Below are 18,540 nucleotides of genomic sequence, written 5' to 3'. Positions count from 1 at the left end.
TTCCTTTTATTTGTTGGCATTTGAGATTTTAATCAGGTTAATGGTTAACACTGGGTGTACCCATGGAGGAGATCTGGGCCCTATTTATTGGACCTAAAATTACTCTTCCCAGTCTACCAGGAACAGTGGAAATTAACATGCTGGGTGGAATGGAATATCTTCTGTCACTGAACAATGAGCTAAGCAACCCCGGTGATAGGATACAGAGGTGGGGTTAGTTTATGAGACCTGCACACCCTTCAGCTGAACAGAGGTGCTTGATTCAGTGCAGGCCCAAGCTTAATGGGCAGAGAGAAAAAAGGGCTGTATGGAACTGAGCCACCACTGATAATAAAATAAATTCACTTATCCTCCCATTGAGCACTGGTTAACCTCCGTTGGTGTTTTTTCCTCAAAGCCCCAGCTCCTGGAGTCCTGTTATTTCATGAGCTGCTTGGCTCTCAATAATCACGGTTGTGGAATAGGGTTGCCACCTTTAAGGTACAAAAGCTGGGATTTTCCCAAGCCCATAAACTGGACAGCTGCCATGCATACCAAGCACCAAGCAGATTGCCCAGGACAGCTACCACCAAAAAAAAAAGATGGGGGTGGGGGACAATCCTGGGAAAACGGGACAGGCTCCACTCCTGTTGTGGAGAAAAGCAGGGAAACGTGTCCCAGGCGTACGGAGAAGGTGACAAGTCAGAAGGCAAATGAGAAGAACGCCAAACGTATCATTGTCTTTAAGAGCCTAGGGATTGAAAGGCGAGCTCACCGCCTCCAGGGGCCCGGCTCAGGCTGTTGGAGGGCTGGTGAGGGGGACACGCCCCAGAGGATGCTGCAGTGGCCAAGGCGGGACTGGAGGAGGCGTTCAGCTCTGGAGGGAGGGGGGCAGGTGGGTTGGCTCTAGAAATGGGGGGGGGGATTTGCAGGTTCTAGACATGGGAACCCCTGCCCCACTTGGGGAGTGAATTGTAACCCCTCCCAGCCACACCTAGGCTCCCCCCCCCCAGCCTCTCCCCACGCGCACGCGCACGGCCCCGCCTCCTTCAGGCGGGGCGCGAGGAGGAGCCTGGAAGCGGGCGCGCTTCTGACGCAAACGCGGGCTCGCGCCTTCGGGGCGGCGGTTTCGAGCGAGCGGGCGCGCGCGCGCCGCGTCGCGTCGCGTCACGCCGCGGCGCGCGCGCGCCCTCTCACGCCAGTGCGTGGCGCCGGCCCCCGCGCACGCAAGGCCCAACCCCTTGCCCTCTCTCCCTCTCTCTCCGTGCCCCGCCCCCCCCCTCGCCCGACCGTCCTCACTCCTGTGTCGGGAACGCGCCGGGCCGCCCCGACCCTCCGTCTCCGTGGGACTCGCTCGCTGGCCGGGCGGCGCGCGCGCGCGCGGTGGGTCCCCCCCCGCTGCCTCAGGCCCCACGCCCCGTCAGGCCGCCCCCTCAGCCCCGCCATGCCGGAGAAGCGGCCCTTCGAGCGGCTGCCGGCCGAGGTGTCCCCGCTCAACTACGGGCTCTGCCTCAAGCCCGACCTCCTCGACTTCACCTTCGAGGGCAAGCTGGAGGCGGCCGTGCAGGTACCGCGCGGGGCGGGCGCGGCGGGGCCGGGGCCGGGGCCGGGGCCGGGCCCCCCCCCGCGGGAAGGAGGCGGCCGGGGGGGGGCGGCCTGGGGCTCAGAGAGAGGCAGGAGGCCGGGTACGGCGGGGGGGGGCTGGGCCTTGGGTGAGGAGAGCGGCGGCGGCGGCGGCGGCGGGGGGGGGCGGGGTGACCACGCGCGGCGGGGAGGAGGGGCGCTGTGGCCCCGCCCTACCCTGGGCCTTACGACTGAGGAACCTTGGGATCTCCCGTGGGGGGCAGCGCTCTCCACGATGGGGGGGTTGGGGAAGGGATCTCCCCCCCCAGTAAGGGGGCGAGGGGGGCGCTCTTCCCTGGTGGGGGGGGGCTGGTGGCGCGCTCTCCCCCCCCAGTAAGGGATCTCGTGTGTGTGTGTGGGGGGGCAGCTTAGGGGCAGGGTCTGAAGGTCAGCCTTTAGTTTTCCCCTTTGGGGTATTTCTGTATTGGGAGGGTCTGTTCCCTGCCATTTGCTTTTGCTCGGCCCCGCCCCCCCCCCATTTCTTGGATGTTTCCCTGTCCACCTCCCTTTTTCTCCCCAATGTTTCCTTTCAGAGTCAAAGAATCAAAGGTTTCAGAGTAACAGCCGTCTTAGTCTGTATTCCCAAAAAGAAAAGGAGTACTTGCAGCACCTTAGCGACTAACCAATTTATTTGAGCATAAGCTTTCGTGAGCTACAGCTCGCGTCAACAGATGCATCCGATGAAGTGAGCTGTAGCTCACGAAAGCTTATGCTCAAATAAATTGTTTAGTCTCTAAGGTGCCACAACTACTCCTTTTTAAACAATCCAAGCTCTGCCTTTTTTTGTACGGCTGTTAAAACGTCCAGTGGTAGGTCGTAGTTGTACTGGGCAAATGGGTTGAGGCTGTAGTAAAGAACAGAATTATTAGACACACAGGTGAAAGCGATTTGTTGGGGAAGAGACAACACGGCTTTTGTAAAGGGAAATCATCCCTCACCAATCTGTTAGAATTCTTTGAGGCGGGTCAACAAACATGTGGGCAAGGGTGATCCAGTGGATATCGCATACTTCGACTTTCAGAAAGCCTTTGACAAAGTCCCTCACCAAAGGCTCTTAAGCAAATGAAGCAGTCATGGGATAAGAGAGAAGGTCCTCTCATGGATCAGTAGCTGGTTAAAAGAAAACAAAGGGTAGGGATAAATGGTCAGTTTTCACAATGGAGAGATATATAGTGGTGTCCCCCAACGATCTGATCTGTACACCAGTAAGAGGTAAACAGTGAGGTGGCAAAGTTTACAGATGTTACAAACTTACTCAAGATAGTTAAGTCCAAAGCAGACAGTGAAGAGTTACAAAGGGATCTCACAAAACTGGGTGACTGGGCAACAAAATGGGAGATGAAATTCAGTGTTGATAAATGCAGAGTAATGCATATAGGAAAATGTAATCCTAACTATACATACAACATGGTGGGGTATAAGTTAGCTATTACCGCTCAAGAAGGAGATTTTGGAGTCACTGTGTATACTTCTCTGAAACCGTCTGCTCAGTGCGCTGTGGCAGTCAAAAAAAGCTAATGTTAGGAACCATTAGGAAAAGGATAGATAATAAGACAGTAAATATCATAATGCCATTATATAAATCCATTGTATGCCCACTTCTTGAATAGTGCATGCAGTTCTGGTCGCCTCATGTCAAAAAAGATGTATTAGAACTGGAATAAGGTGCAGAGAAGGGCAACAGAAATGATTAAGGGTATGGAACAGCTTCCATATGAGGAGAGATTAAAAACAGTGGGACTATTTGGCTTGAAAAAGAGACAACTGAGATGGGATATGATAGAAGTCTATGAAATAATGAATGGTGTGGAGAAATTGAATAGGGAAGAGTTATCTACTGCTTCACCTAACACAAGAACCTGAGGTCACTGAATGAAATTTGTAGAGGACATGTTTAAAACAAATAAAAGTTCTTCACACAATGCACAGTCAACCTGTGGAACTTGTTGCTAGGGGATGTTGTGAAGGCGAAAAGTATAACTGGATTAAAAAAAGAATTAGATAAATTCCTGGAGGATAGGTCCATCAGTGGTTTTTAGCCAAAATGGTCAAGGATGCAACCCCATGTTCTGGTTGTCCTCAAGCCTCTGACTTGCCAGTTGTAGGTACTGTATGACAGGGGATGGGTCGATTGATGATTACCCTGTTCTGTTTATTCCCTTTGGAGCATCTGGCATTGGCCACTGTCGGAAGACAGGTTAATGGGCTAGAGGGACCATTGGTCTGACCCCATATGGCCATCCTTATGTGTCAGGGTTTCCCCTAGTCAGTATTCCAATCCAAAAGGTGCTGCATTTGAGTGGTATTGTATGCATTCAGTCTATGAAGTGGCTTGGAATTATTTGGTTGAAAGCCTTTATGTATAACATTACAAATTCTTCTTTTCCCCTTGGTTAACATCAGGTTGGAAGGCAGGGGGGACGGGGACTGTGGGCCTCCGTATCATGCAGAGCAGAGGTGTCAGTGAAACGAGAGGCTACCCTACCAGTAAAAATGTGTAAACAACCCAAAACGCTGAATCTCTTACTTTTTCTGAAAGGCAAAAGCTTTACCATGAGCAGGTTTTCCCTCTGATGTTAGTTTGAAAATGATGCGCATTTGTTAGGTTCTTGCTGGGCTTTCTTTCAAACTGGCACAGTTTGAAAGAAAGAATGAAAAATATTTGAGGAAGATTGTAAATACCTTGTTTGAAACACACCTATCCCAAAATCCTTTGTCATAAAAGGGAGTTAAAATCTGCCTGTAAACATAATCCTACATGAGTAATAAGGTTGTTAAATATAAAGTATAGAGACTGTGCTTCACCAGACAACTTCCTGGTGTCTGTGTAGATTGGGAGTGGGCGAAAGGCTCTGAATGATAGTGAATCTTGTGATTTGGCAGGAAGATGACCAATCATTAAGTAAATTTGCATCATGTGGAATATTGAAATTCTGTATTTGGTGGTTCTCCTTTAGCTGAAGTGCTAGAGATGTGCTGCTGGTAGGGTCTTAGGGCCCTGGTTCAAGTCCAGGGCTGGCTTTGGAATTTTGAAAGGCTTTCCTTTCCTTTCCTTTCCGTCCCGTGATTTGTTATCCCCTTTGAGGTGCTCTTAAGGTTAGGGTACAGTTCAGAGAGCACTGATCAATGCATTTAGAGAGTGCATCAACTAGTGAAGAAAAAATGTAAAGTAATGTGAATGTTTTGAAGATATGCGTGCTCATTTTCTGAGAATCCTAGATCTTTGTCTAGTCACCAAGTTACAATTGATTTAATACATAGGCACTTATTTTATGGGTCTTGAGTCTTCCAAATTATTTGGATTTGGATTGAGTGTAATAACTGGAACCCCATCACCACCTCCTGAAGGGCTAATATCAGGATTTATTAACAAGAACCCCAGTACTAGCAGTGGCTGTGTAGACAGTAGTCTGTGTTAAGGGGTTAAAGAGAAAATACTTTCTGACTTGGAGGGTGAATAGTGTAACATTGACACCTGGATGAGTCACTAAATTAACCATTTGTTTATGAAAGCTTGTGCTACTGTGTACCTCAAGTGTGTCCGTTCTGCCATTTAGTATCCTCAGTAGTGAGCTGTAGAATCAATAATAAATATATAATTCAGCTATCCTTTTAAGTGTCAGATTAAAGGTCAGCATCCAGTCAGTGAAATTGTTTTTTGTATTTGTAGCAGTAAGCAGGATTTGTTGGTCTTTTGCACAGTATTTCTGTTGGACACTTCTGCCCTGAGCATTTAAGGCTCAAATATGTGTTGCACTTGAAGTCTTGGCTTTGGAACATCAGACTTTTGCAAACTTTTAACCATGTAAACTGATGGATAAAAAAAAATTTCAATTACTCCACAGAAGTAAATGTTATGTTAATGCAGGACCTTTTCATGTCCGCATCAGAGAGCAGAACCTTTTATGTTTCAGTAGTTAAGATTTTGTTGCAATTGTTGATTGAAGCAAATCATGCAATTTCAAAGTCTTGAAAATTACCAGTACTTACATGTAGTCTTTAATTTTGGCACTTCATTGTTAGTTTTTCTGTGTTAGAAAACTTGACCCTCTTTAGGTTTGCTTGTTATCTGCTCTCTTGTCAAGAAACTACAATGTTATGATCTGTCTCTTGATAAAACTCAAGTTTATAGCCATGTGAAACTAACATATTTTTCAGAGCAGTGACGGAGCTTGTTAATATCTATAACTTAAATAGTAAGTTTTCTGTCTGGTTATTCAACATGACTTTTAAATGCTAAAATTTAGCATTTACACAAATACATATATAATTTAGAAGTCTGTAGAGTTCCAAAACAGTCATAAACTGACAATTTATATTGCATTACACTTATATTACACTACAAACAGTGATCCTTAAAAGCATCTTGTGAGGTAGTTCATTTGTTATCCCCCATTTTACAGATGGGGAAGATAAGATGGGCTAACTGATACCCTCTGACTTTAGGAGTATGTCTACACTGCAGTTAGACACCCAAGGCTAGTTCATGCCAGCTGGCTCCATCTAAGGGGCTGTTTAATTGCAGTGAAGATGTGGTATAGACTCACCTTGGAGGGTCCTAGAGCTCAGATCTGAACGTCTACACCACAGTTCGACAGCCCCTTAGCATGAGCCCCATGAGCCAGAGTCAGCTGGCCTGTGGTTTAGCTGGAATTGAAATTAAGGGGGTCTAGCTCCTGGTTCTGTGTTCAGTTCCCTAACCACACTTCCTCTCAATAGTCCAAACTGTTGCAAGTACCTGTTTGTGAACTGTTTTAAATGAACATAATTAATGTTTATTCAGAAAAAGATATGAACTGCCAGATAGTTAAGTCTTCAGTTCATGGAAGTCTCCTGTTGTAACTCTATTTCTAAGGATCCAGCCATCAACTCAGCACAGTCATTACACAATGTCTAGGTCAATTGAAGTCTATTCTGTTTCCACGTTCCAAAAGGCTTAATGCTGGACCAGGAACAAAGAAGGGATGTACTAACATACTGTTCTTCAGCAGCATCAAATTGAAAAGGCAAATCTGAGCTAGCTATCAACAAAACCAATCAGCTGACTCCTAACATTCGACTTCTGATTTAATCCTATAAATTAAAGTTTGTAATGCTGTAGTGCCTCTGAACAATTACCTGTCCAGTTAAGGGTGTAACAGCTCAGAGCTTCAGACAGCCTTGGGCAGCATGATTCTGCTGGTTTGCACATATTGGAAATTGTAAGCCATCATATTAAACATGGAGAACATCAGCTCATGATAGTTCAGTTTTGTTGTGTATAAACTGCCAGCAAAAGTCTACTTGGCTGCACAATAGGTATCTTCTGCCTAAAAGGCTGGCTGTGCAATATAAAATGGATAGACCTTTTAAATCTCTCCTTTCCCAGTCCCTTTAATATGCCTTCAGGATATTCTGATATATTTAGCAATGTTTTAACCCGCATCTGTCGCTTTTTATAGCTTGCTTGCTGTTCGCACCGCCGCTTTTCGTCGGTAAAGCTTATGTTGTTCGAGGATGTATGTTTTTTTAACACTCCTGAACAACAGAAGTTTTGATGGCGAAGTGCCAGTGTAGACATACGCTTTGAGTCAGAGTCCAGTATAGCAGTTTGGATTTGTAGTACTCTAATTTAGATCTGAGTTTGAAGATTAAAGGTAATGCACTACGTTTGAATCTGTTTATATTTCACCGTCAGGGGTCCCTGCTATTACTTTCTATTCCTCCTGCTTTTCAAAACTGGCAAAACCCCTTATTTCTCAGTACTGTGCAATGCTATAATTCATCAGACTAAACAGTTATCTTTTGTTATACATTAAAAAGACACTTACATAGGGATTGTGTAAACTTAAACATTTCTGAAGTGTGTGAATGCTATAGGAAAATAGTGGAATCAAGTGCTGATTGAAATATGAAACAGCTTTTTATAGCAGAGCAATACTGTGTTCAGTATTAGAAGATTTACTACTTGGCTACCATAATCCAATCTAGATGTAGGTGAATAAAAATGTGGTTACCTAGATAAGGACTAATAAATGTAGCTGCTGCTGCTTTTCTCTCATTGCCATGATTGATCTTTCAGTTCTAAGAAAGATCTCTCTGTGTATTTGTTTACATTCTAGGCTCTGAACTAGTTTTCATATTTCTGGAGAGTAAAATACTAATCAAATGTTTGGCAGACTCTGAGGACTGAGTACATGCTTGTTGGAATCTTATATTTAGAATAACCATCGGACAACTTTAAATTACCAGGTTTTATTTATCTAGTGTTAACAAACTGTACGGTACACAGAAAGAGTCCATGCACCAAAGATTTTACAAGCTAAGATATTAGTGGTATTAAAAAGAGGCTTCTGATGAATAAAACTTGAGACTGAAGTTCAAGTGGATTCAGATGCCATCAGAACTATCCAGATGTCTTGTTTTTTAATTGCTGTAAATAGTACAGACATCCTAAAGAGGTTTCTTTCCCTCTACTCTTCTGCTTCAGTACCTAATCAAAAAAATTCTGAACATCTTCAACTCATATTTGGAACAGTTATGAAAATATCTATGTTCACAAGTTTCAGACTTTCAGAATTACGGTTTAGGTGAGGTAATCTGTAAGTGACTTTTCCTGTGCCCCACCTATTAATGTGTTAAACATGGATACATCTATGTTAAATTTGATCTGAACACCAGGAAGCCTTGGCGATGGGAGTTATAAAAAAGTGTATGGGGGGGGGGTGGAACCCTCAATGCTCTCTGACCTTTGAAACTAAAACTATACATAAGCTTTTTAAAATACATCTGAATTAAAGGATAAAAAAACTGGACATTTTCAGAGTGAAATCTTGCCACACTGTCTAATTTTTCCCTTGTAATGAATTGTGGAATGGCTTGACTTTTAAAGTTTTGAATGCGGTTGGGCTTTCTGGTTGGCAAAGTCCAATAAATGCAGTTCAGACTTTATTGATTATTATGTAATGGAAACTATAAAAGGATTCCGTGAGCCAAGCTTCCTTGATAGTTAAGTTACTTAGCCTCTATGCAGTAATTGTCCACAGACTCACTGCCTTTCTTCCCTTATTACTCAAGGACGCAAGCTGTTCAATGATCACTATTCTTTGCGCTAAGGTAGTTTGATATGGATGATAGCCAGTGTTAGCCTTTACCCTTTTCAGTTCTGAATGAGGTGCCTGATATGTCTAGTTCCCTTCTATTCCAATGAAATTGGTCATTTTTGCAGTAGCATGAACTTTTTATTTTAAATTGCTACTGGTTTACATGAATATTTTGACTTCAGTGAAAGTATTATCTCTGAATTTTCAGATCTTTGCAATGTCTAATTTGGACAATGAAAAGTAAAATTTCAGGTAGTCTTAATCTCTGCATCCTTTTTTGAGAGTGAAATTTATAGACCCCTCCAAATTAATTGTGTATGCAAATATGAGTAGACACTCCTCTTCAGATATGTACACCATTTTGAAAATGAATCCCCCAAGGAAAACTTAAGAAAACAGTTAAATTTTTACTGGTATTTGAAGAGGTGAAATTGAACTAGCTTTGAGTTTGAGTTCAGTAAAACAATTATAACTGTTCTTCCTCTGAGAACATGGAAAAGCAATTGTTGTTTCCATTAAGACTTCATATGGTTAATATATCTGGGACATCAACAAGCCAGTTCAAGTTGGTAACAGAGAGGTGGGGAAACTTGTGCTTCAAAATATTAAACTTTGATCTCCCACTTGGGTCGATGGAATTCTCGTCTCCAGAGAAATAAACATGGTGGGAGGAGCAGGAGGAGAACTGGAGGAGGGCTTCACCTTTCCCTGTTGTTAGACTACAGCCAGTAGCAAGATAGTAGACAGACTTCAGAGTAACAGCCGTGTTAGTCTGTATTCGCAAAAAGAAAAGGAGTACTTGTGGCACCTTAGAGACTAACGAATTTATTTGAGCATGAGCTTTCGTGAGCTACAGCTCACTTCATCATCTGCTGGGTATTTAAACTCCAGCACCCATCTCATCTCAGTTTTATTGCAAGTGTTTTTATTTTGGTTATTATTGGCCCTGTAGTTACTACTTTTCTTCTCTCCATCTTTTTCTTGTACTGAATCTCCTTGATCAACCTGATCTGTTTGAAGGACAGCTTAATTATGTTGTACAGCTGTGTGGAGCAAGGGTGACACTTCACATATTTATAATCTTGGAAATGAATGTATCGCATCCATCAAGAGTGCTTTTTGCCTTCTTAACTTGATTGTGTTCATGAATACAAACTACTACATGAGCAGAATAAGTGTCTTCCAGAAAGCAAACTTCTCAAGCTTATAAACTGTGTTTTCTAAGTATTCACTTAAATACGTAGTTTTTATTAAAAGATATCAGTCTCCATAAGGCACTATGAATGTCTGATAAATTTAAGATTTAGGTTCTGGCAAAGTAGAAATGGTTTAAACGTGGAGTGTTTTGCATGGATTTTGTCATTCTGCCTTGTCTTTAAGGATTGTTGAAGACTTGTTAAAGATTTAGTTGAGTCCTACTTTCTTTTTAATAGAACGGGGGGAGGCTCCCTGAGAATCAGCTTCCCTGTCTGAAGATTTTTTTTTAACTGTGCTTATAATTATAGCATCACAAGTGTACTCTCTAATTCTTAGTGCATAGTCATATTAATTTGCTGATTTCACCTGATATTTGTGGGGGCTGATAGAGTAAACATCACATGTTAACGGTTAACTTGATTCCTGTAAATGTTTTCCAGCACTTTGCACCCTTTTGTAAAACTGGCTTGTGTTTGCAGGAGGCAAGGGAAATCTAAAAATAGTGCGTCCTCACAAAGATTTGACGATGAAGTCGTCTCCAATCAATCCTAACCTCTACTGTGTTTCAGGCACTGTGTTCTAATGAAAACGGTTCTGTGTGTTTAGAGCTATTCAGAACTTTTAAAGCCGAAGACTTGTTAACTTTGGAATTTTCTGAACTTGGGATAGCTCTTTCATGTATCATTCCACTTTTAAGATCTCAACTAGCTGAGGAATTTGGAGTAGTATGTTGAATAATAAGGGTCTTCCAATTTAGTACCATTTAGAAAAAATTTTTTACACCATCTAGTTTTTTCTGAAAACCAGATTGACTGTGTCCCTTCATTTTTTTTTAAACCTAAATAAGAAATTTCCTTTCATAATCTCATGCTGAAATCTGTGTTGGTTATGAAGGTTATATTTATGGGAGGGGATGTAGAACCTCCTGAGTTGTACACTATGTGGAAAAGACTAGTTCTTTGCCAGATCTAGATCATGTCACTTTAGCTGTTACGTTTGTTTAGTTTCATATCATGGAAATATGTTTCTTGGTACTTTGATACCACATTAAATTTACTGGGTGATATTGTTGGGTTATTTTATGCCCAGTGAAATTAAAAGGCAACATATCAAAATCTGACAGAAGGAAATACTCTCTTTACACAATACACAGTTCTGTGGAACATACTGCCACAGTGTGATTGAGGCAAAGCTTTGTAGTATGCACAAAATAATTATACATTTATTAAAATATTTATAGTTACACTAGTTAGGATAAAAGAGTGTAAAGAATATTATCCCCTTTTGCCTCAGGACTAAGCCAATCGCTAACTACTTATGGTTAGGATGAAACTGCCTCAGTAGGTGTTTTGTGTATTTTTCTATCATGCAGGTTTATACACTTTCTTCTGAATAATCTGTTACTAGCCACTGTGGGAGACAAGCAGTTCCTAAAAACTTCCAATTTTATTTCGTCCAGAATTGTACTCATTTTGTAGTAGACTGGTATTTAATTTGGGCAACTCTCTATTCAAGCTTTTGCATCCAAGTGAGATGTTGTAGAAGTGAGGCACTTTATTATATTGGTAGCCAGCCATTTAAAAAATAAACAATGTGTGTACAGACATAAGTTGTCAGAAGATAACTTTTTACTAGAAGTTAAAGGCTACTACCCTTTCAGCAGATGTTCCTGTACTGTGAAGTTCTTGTGTAATTTTTAAATACTGTTGACAGTGTAAGATGTTTTAGCTCATCTTCAGTAGTTATACTCTCCACTTTTACTGTAATCCATTATTGCTTATTACTAACTGGGAAGATCTCTAACTTTTCTAAGTATTTATTATTTGCATGGGAACAGTGCTTAGAAACCCCAGTAAAGGACCAGGGCCCCATTGTGCTAGTGTGCTCTACAAATTTAATACAGATCCCTGCCCCCCAAAATTTATAATCTGAGTAATAATAAATAGGTTGAAATGGTCTGAATGTAATGTAAATATGCATGTTCTAGTAAATGATTTTATGGAAGAAAAAGAGAGGATGTGGTGGTATATTTTTTCTTAGTAGCTACTTCATTGCAATATTTCATCTAATTCCAAATGACTCGTGATGTCAGATTAAATGAAGATACAAAGTGAATACCAAGCAAAAGATAATGTTAAAGGGGAATGTGTATGAGCCTTTCATGACATTTGCTGATAGAACTTCTTTTGCAGGTGAGACAGGCAACCAATCAAATTGTGATGAATTGTGCTGACATTGACATTATTACTGCCTCCTATGCACCAGAGGGAGATGAAGGTAAGAACTACTCTTCATGCAGTTTGTTACATGTTCCCTCTCAATGCTTTTGATACTGGAAGTTCCGTCACTCACAGGGTGGGCACTGTCACAAGACTTTCTTAGCTGTTGCACCAAACTCTAGTCTACTTTAGTTTGCTGTGCATAGATTTTAAATGTGTAATGTAGTGGATGTTCTTAATTTGATTTGCAGATTCTTCATTGGGACTCCTAGTTCTGAAATGGGGGGAAAATATGGTAAATGTTGGGTAGTAGGCAGATACTACTTTACCAGCCCTGAATAGGAAAGTGGCAAAAAAGAAGAGGTAGATACTCTCTCTTTCCTTGTTGGTGGATTCAAAAGGGATACATAGAAAGAAGACCTATTATTTGAGCATTTATTTAAATGGGTGAGTGAAAGAGCTGAGATTACAAATAATTTTATGCTTTTAGAGTTTAGGTGTTAGTCCAAAGCTGAAGTTTAATTCCTCTACACACTGTGTTTAAAAAAATAGTCTATTTTAATTTGCACAAAAAGGGAAATTGAGTCGTAGCTGGAATTCTACCCTGTTGTGCTTTAGCATTTCAGCTCAAGGGATGTTTAAGGTTGACTGTTCTGACACTTTGTTATCCATTTATGTAAGACCATGGTGAGACATGGTCTTTACTGTGAGGCGTGTGCAGTTCAACACAAATGACAAAACATGGGGTAACAGTGCAGGTAAGGGAGGTGTGGTAGAATCGATGGTCAGATCAGTGTAGGAAAGATTCATGGGCAAAGGTGGGAAGAAGGCATTTAGTATATGCGAGTGAGAGTGTTCCAAGCATAGGAGCAACATGATTAGAAGGCATGAATCTCAGCAGATATAGGAGACAACAGGAGTATTTAGAGGTCCCAACTGGGAAGAAATAAGACTAGAGAAAGGTGGAGATGAGATTACATAGGGCCTTAACACAGAGGACTGGAACTTTCAATTGATATGGGAAGCTAGTGAAGAGTTTCAAGATTACAATGTGTGTAACGTGGTCAAGGTGGTGAGAGAAGATGATTTCAGCAATGGTGTTTTAAATAGATTGGAGGGTGGAGAGAAATTATAGTAATGAAAGCATGAGATGACCTAGGTGTGGACAGTATGGTCCTTGATATAGAAACGCTTAGCTTACTATGCAGTAGATTTACAAAATAAGGGGAGTTAAGGATGTTTTAATAACTTGTTTGTGAGATCTTAATATTTTTAATGGAATCTTTAATAGTACAAACATGATACACAGCAGGCCAAATAGCTGCTAAGAGTACATTTTAAATTCTCCAGCCCGTAAAAAACCTCTGCAGAACTTTCCGAAGAGAATGCTATGATAGTGATGTCAGTGAAGCATTCCCTTTAAATTTTGTTATAAATAGAATGAGCTACTGTGGGTTTGGATTTGGAAGATGTTCTTTTAAATAGGTTAAAATTTTCTTAGCGTCTTCAGTTGTTGGATAAATGAAAGGGAGTTGGTGGGATGGGACCTATTACATTTTTTAACACTTAAGAAAAATTGAAGCTTAAAATTCTCCTGACTAGGTTTAGGTAGGGAAAGCTTATGTTCCTTTTGCAGTGATGTACCAGGAAAAGATTTATTGATGTGTCCATTATATATGTCAGAAGTGCAGGTTTTTGTGTGACCAGAGGAACATCCACGAGCAGGCTTTGTTTTTAATTTGGTTTGATTTTTGTCTTCGGTGTGGTGACATTTTCTGCAAACATCAGGAAAGTAACTAGAGGACCTCCCAGTGTTGGCTGTCAACAGCTGAATAGTGCCCCAGCAGATAAGGCTGTAAGGAAGTAGCGTTCAATGGGTATGTTTTGAGAAAGTGGAACTTAATGCAGGAAGTTCAGTGGGCAGTGAAAGAACAAGACTGTGGTGCAGGGAGCATTGTCAAACAATTTGGAATCTGTCCATTCAGACTTGATGATGGGAGAATGCAGTGCTAACTTCTTCCAGATGCAAGGTTTAATTCAGGGTATGGGGCTGTATCCTGCCTCTGATCCTGCATAGATTTCACAAACATTTTATCCCCCAGGACAACATTGCACACTGTCATTAGTGATCTTTAGTCTCATTAGACACACTATATTGCTAGCATTCCTGAAGCTATGCATCATGCTTGTGGTGAGGAGGTGAAGAGAGTGATGACAATGGCCGAAGATGTAGAATTTATCCTACCTAACAAAACCACCACGTGTACATACTGCCTCTTGAAAAGTCTGTTCCAGTACTGGGGAAATGGCAGGACCAAGCAAGAAAGGCTGAATTGTGGCTCCAAAAACCTTGTCTTCCCACAAAATTAAAGTGAAGCCCAAGAGATTTAAAATTTTGCACCTCCTGTTTTTAGTTATTGCCCCCCATTTGCCATACTCTGAAATGAACCTCATAGAGTTTCCCTGTGACATCCATTTTATACTGTTTCAGTGTTGGTATCCTTACTGGATAGCTTGAAATACCAGTAGCAGAACTTAGTATAGAAAATTATCATTTAAAATAATTGATGTTCTGTCCTTCTGTAGTTTTCATAATCAAGGAAAATAGAAAAGAAATGTCTGTGGCTAGAACACTTCATCCTGAGTTTTAATTACTTTGACTGTGGTAAACTGTGGCAGCGTAAATACATAGCTTTGTTACATAGAAAATGCATTCCTAACAAGGTTTATTCTTATATTCTGGCTATTTCTTTATAGGGTTAAGGCATTTAAGTCAGTTTGGTAGGCTGCCAAATGGTAATGGATTTCAAAGTAAAATTGCATGGAATTGGCAGGCCATTTGTAGAGGTTCTTTTCTGGCACCTGTTGCTATTACTTAGAAGTCTGTCTTACTAGTGCTGCTATTGTGATAATGTGCGTTGCTTTTACATGATATTTGTTTGATTGATCACAAATACAAAATATTGTACTAGAAAGGGATGCAAATATAAAACAAATCAATTGAACTTTTGCTACTAATACAAACATTTTACAAGGGTCAATATAAATATTATGTATTAGATTTTAAAAGAAGAATTATAGGAATCTTTGTAAGATCAGTAAACTTTCTCCTTTACAGGCTGCAGTGAGGAATTGCTACCCATTTTAATTCTATAACTCTGGGGAAGAATTTCTGCTTGATGTATACATTGTTAAATGTGAGACGAGATAATGTCTTATCTCCTTTTAAAGTGTGGTTCTACGCTGAAAAGTAACAGTGTAGAAATAGCACTTTCTCAACAAATCTGTGAACTTGCCACATGTACCAACTAACGTTATACTGGAACCATGATGCTCAGTTTAGAGTTACTCTGAATTTTCTATTGCAAACTCTTCCTTCACTTCAGTGAGTTTTCTTTCATGACTTGATTATTTGTTGCCTTCTAGATTCCTGGGCCTATACTTTTTTTGGTGTTTGTGGCCTAATTTTTATTATACATGGCCATTACTTCTGGTTAAGCTGAATAGTTATGCATTAGCCATATTAGCTTTGTCCAAATGAATGGCCATGCTCTGCTAAATAAGGGATTAAGAAAACAAGTGTAACTAACTGCCTTTTTAAGTTAAATTTCAGGGGATTGTATTTTACTCATATTTAATATTGGATATTAAGTAGTTTGATTTCCCTGCAAGTCTGCATTTTCAGGAGGAGAAATTATCTGCTGAAGTCATAATCATTGGCTAATTATTTTTCACCTTCATTTAGCTTGGAGAGCATTTTGGATATTTCACGGATTACAAGCAACTCGTTATTAAAGACATGAATGTTGAGGTGCTTGGAGGGTAATAATCAGCAATTTCACATACAGAATTGCAAACAGACTTAGTGTTATCTGTTAATTTTACCAAATAATTGAGTTAGCACTACCATTCTATTTCAGCATTGCAATTTTTCTATATACAATTTTTGAAAAAAATGTTGCCAGCGACTCCTTATTTGAATTTTTTGCCGCTTGATGTTTGCCACCTCAGTCTTTTCAGTCCCACAGGAAGTTAGTGAACCACCACTAATAGGATGCAGGACCTGATTAAGGCATTCCTAGATCCCCAGTCAATATGATTATATCAGAATCTCAACTGTCTTTTAAAAACAAAATTTAAGTGTCTGGTAGTTGTGAACAGCTTGGCAATATGCAGTGATACCTGCTTGAGTCTGCAGATAATTTGAACTGAGAAGCGTGAACCACCTTGTGCATTTCAAAGGAGTGTTAACTTAAAAACCTAATGCTCTGAAGGGCCTATCAACACCACCCCAATAGATGGCTCTATCATAGAATCATAGGACTGAAAGGGCCCTTGAGAGGTCATCTAGTCCAGTCCCCTGCCTCGTGGCAGGACTAAGTATTATCTAGAACATCCCTGTCAGGTGTTTGTCTAACCTGCTTTTAAAAATCTCCAATAATGGAGATTCCACAGCCTCCCTAGGCAATTTATTCCAGTGCTTAACCACCCTGACAGGTAGGAAGTTTTTCCTAATGCCCAACCTAAACCTCCCTTGCTGTAATTTAAGCCCATTGCTTCTTGTCCTATCCTTTGAGGTTAAGAAAAACAAATTTTCTCCCTCCTCCTTGTAACAACCTTTTGCGTACTTGAAAACTGTTATGTCCACTCTCTTCTCTTTTCCAGACTAAACAAACCCAATTTTTTCAATCTTCCCTCGTGGGTCAAGTTTTCTAGATCTTTCATCATTTTTGTTGCTCTTCTCTGGACTCTCTCCAATTTGTTACATCCTTCCTGAAATGTGGCACCCAGAACTGGACACAGTACTCCAGTTGAGGCCTCATCAGTGCGGAGTAGAGCATTCTTGTGTCTTGCTTATAACACTCCTGCTAATACATCCCAGAATGATGTTCGCTTTTTTTGCAACAGCATTACACTGTTGACTCATATTTAGTTTGTGGTCCTCTATGATCCCCAGATAGCTTTCTGCAGTACTCCTTTCTAGGCAGTCATTTCCCATTTTGCATGTGTGCAACTGATTGTTCCTTCCTAAGTGGAGTACTTTTCGTTTGTCCTTCTTGAATTTCATCCTGTTTACTTCAGACCATTTCTCCAGTTTGTCCAGATCATTTTGAATTTTAATCCTGTCCTCCAAAGCACTTGCAACCTGTCCCAGCTTGGTATTGTCCACAAACTTTATAAGTGTACTCTCTGTGCCATTATCTAAATCGTATGGCCACGTGGGATCCTGGGCTGTAGGATATGTCTACACTTGCAAAACTGACCTGGTGTTTGGCACTCTGGTTACTTTGCCTGAGTATGAGCTGTTTCCACAGCAAAGCTTTACCCACATTATTGTTTCCTCAGTGTTTCTACACTCGCTTCTGTCTGTCTGTGGGCATATCCCATGATTTGTGCTGAGATGCTCGGGGATTCTTTCCCAATTAATTGTATCAATTGTGCGAGAACTTGTCTGTCCTTTGAAGGTGGAGAGGGGGAATTGTGGGAAAGGCATTGGAGCACTATGAGCACTTGAGTGCTCTTGTCCATCCTCACGTTCTAGCCCTTGCTAAAGCAGTTTGGGCTTTAACCCATGCCCCCCAGCTGTGCATGCAAGCACAGGTTTCAAGTGCAATTAAGCATATGGATGAGGGTGGATAGTAGCAGGGTTTGGGCAAAAACACATGTAGGAGCACTTGCTAAAACTACAGACATACTCTGTGTGCTGAGGGCCCTGGATTGCCTTAATCTGGACCTGATGGGATGAGTGGGATGCTGTGATGCTTAAGAATTTTTGTGAAGGAGAAAGTAGTACTTCTTTTAACTAATTTAGTTGCATAAAAAACGATGAAACTTCGTGAAAATCACCAGAAAACTCTCCATAAATCACATTGCTGGAGGTCAGTGATTAATGCTGATGAGTGAGGAAGTACAAGATGTCAAGTTCTTGCATCTGTGAAACTTAAACTCCAGAAGAGGGTAGATGAGGAGCTTTGAATTCTCTTTCTACTCTGGCAAATTGCTTGGGCACACCTTTAATGAAAGGCTGAAGTTTGTCCACACTGTGCTAGCAACAGTGTTTAAAAATAGTTCCCTGCACAGTTTTGAAAAACACTGTGCTTTTCAGGATTCCCAGTATGGTGTTTTTGAGCTTGCCCAAACCATTTTATTGACAGATTAAGTTTTGTAGTTAAGTATGAATATAAATAATGTTGAAAACATGGAACCCGCTGACCTCATTTACCCACGCATGAAAACAATATTAGCCATAGTTAAGGCTGCGATTCTTCCCCCCCACCTAGCCCTGCCCCCCAGTTATCTTTAGTAAAGTCACGGCGTATATTCAAATAAATTTGTTAGTCTCTAAGGTGCCACAAGTACTCCTTTTCTTTTTGCAAATACAGACTAACATGGCTGCTACTCTGAAACCGGACAAGTCACAGGCGCCATGAATTTTTGTT

The 18,540-nt window shown here is 41.1% G+C and overlaps 1 protein-coding gene across 1 annotated transcript in view; it reads left to right on the top strand.

Moving 5' to 3' along the window:
- Positions 1 to 1,258: 1,258 nt before the first annotated feature.
- NPEPPS (aminopeptidase puromycin sensitive) overlaps positions 1,259 to 18,540 on the top strand; it is a 61,589-nt gene continuing 44,307 nt past the window's right edge. The window contains exons 1-2 of the mRNA XM_077806047.1: positions 1,259 to 1,546; positions 12,074 to 12,158. Coding sequence (XP_077662173.1) covers positions 1,424 to 1,546; positions 12,074 to 12,158 — 208 coding nt within the window. The 5' untranslated portion in view covers positions 1,259 to 1,423. The remainder of the gene's footprint in view (positions 1,547 to 12,073; positions 12,159 to 18,540) is intronic.

This window comes from Eretmochelys imbricata, chromosome 27, assembly GCF_965152235.1.
Source record: "Eretmochelys imbricata isolate rEreImb1 chromosome 27, rEreImb1.hap1, whole genome shotgun sequence".
NCBI lineage: Eukaryota > Metazoa > Chordata > Testudines > Cheloniidae > Eretmochelys > Eretmochelys imbricata.
The sequence above is the reverse complement of the archived record's forward strand: the minus strand, read 5'-3'. Positions and strand labels throughout refer to the sequence as shown.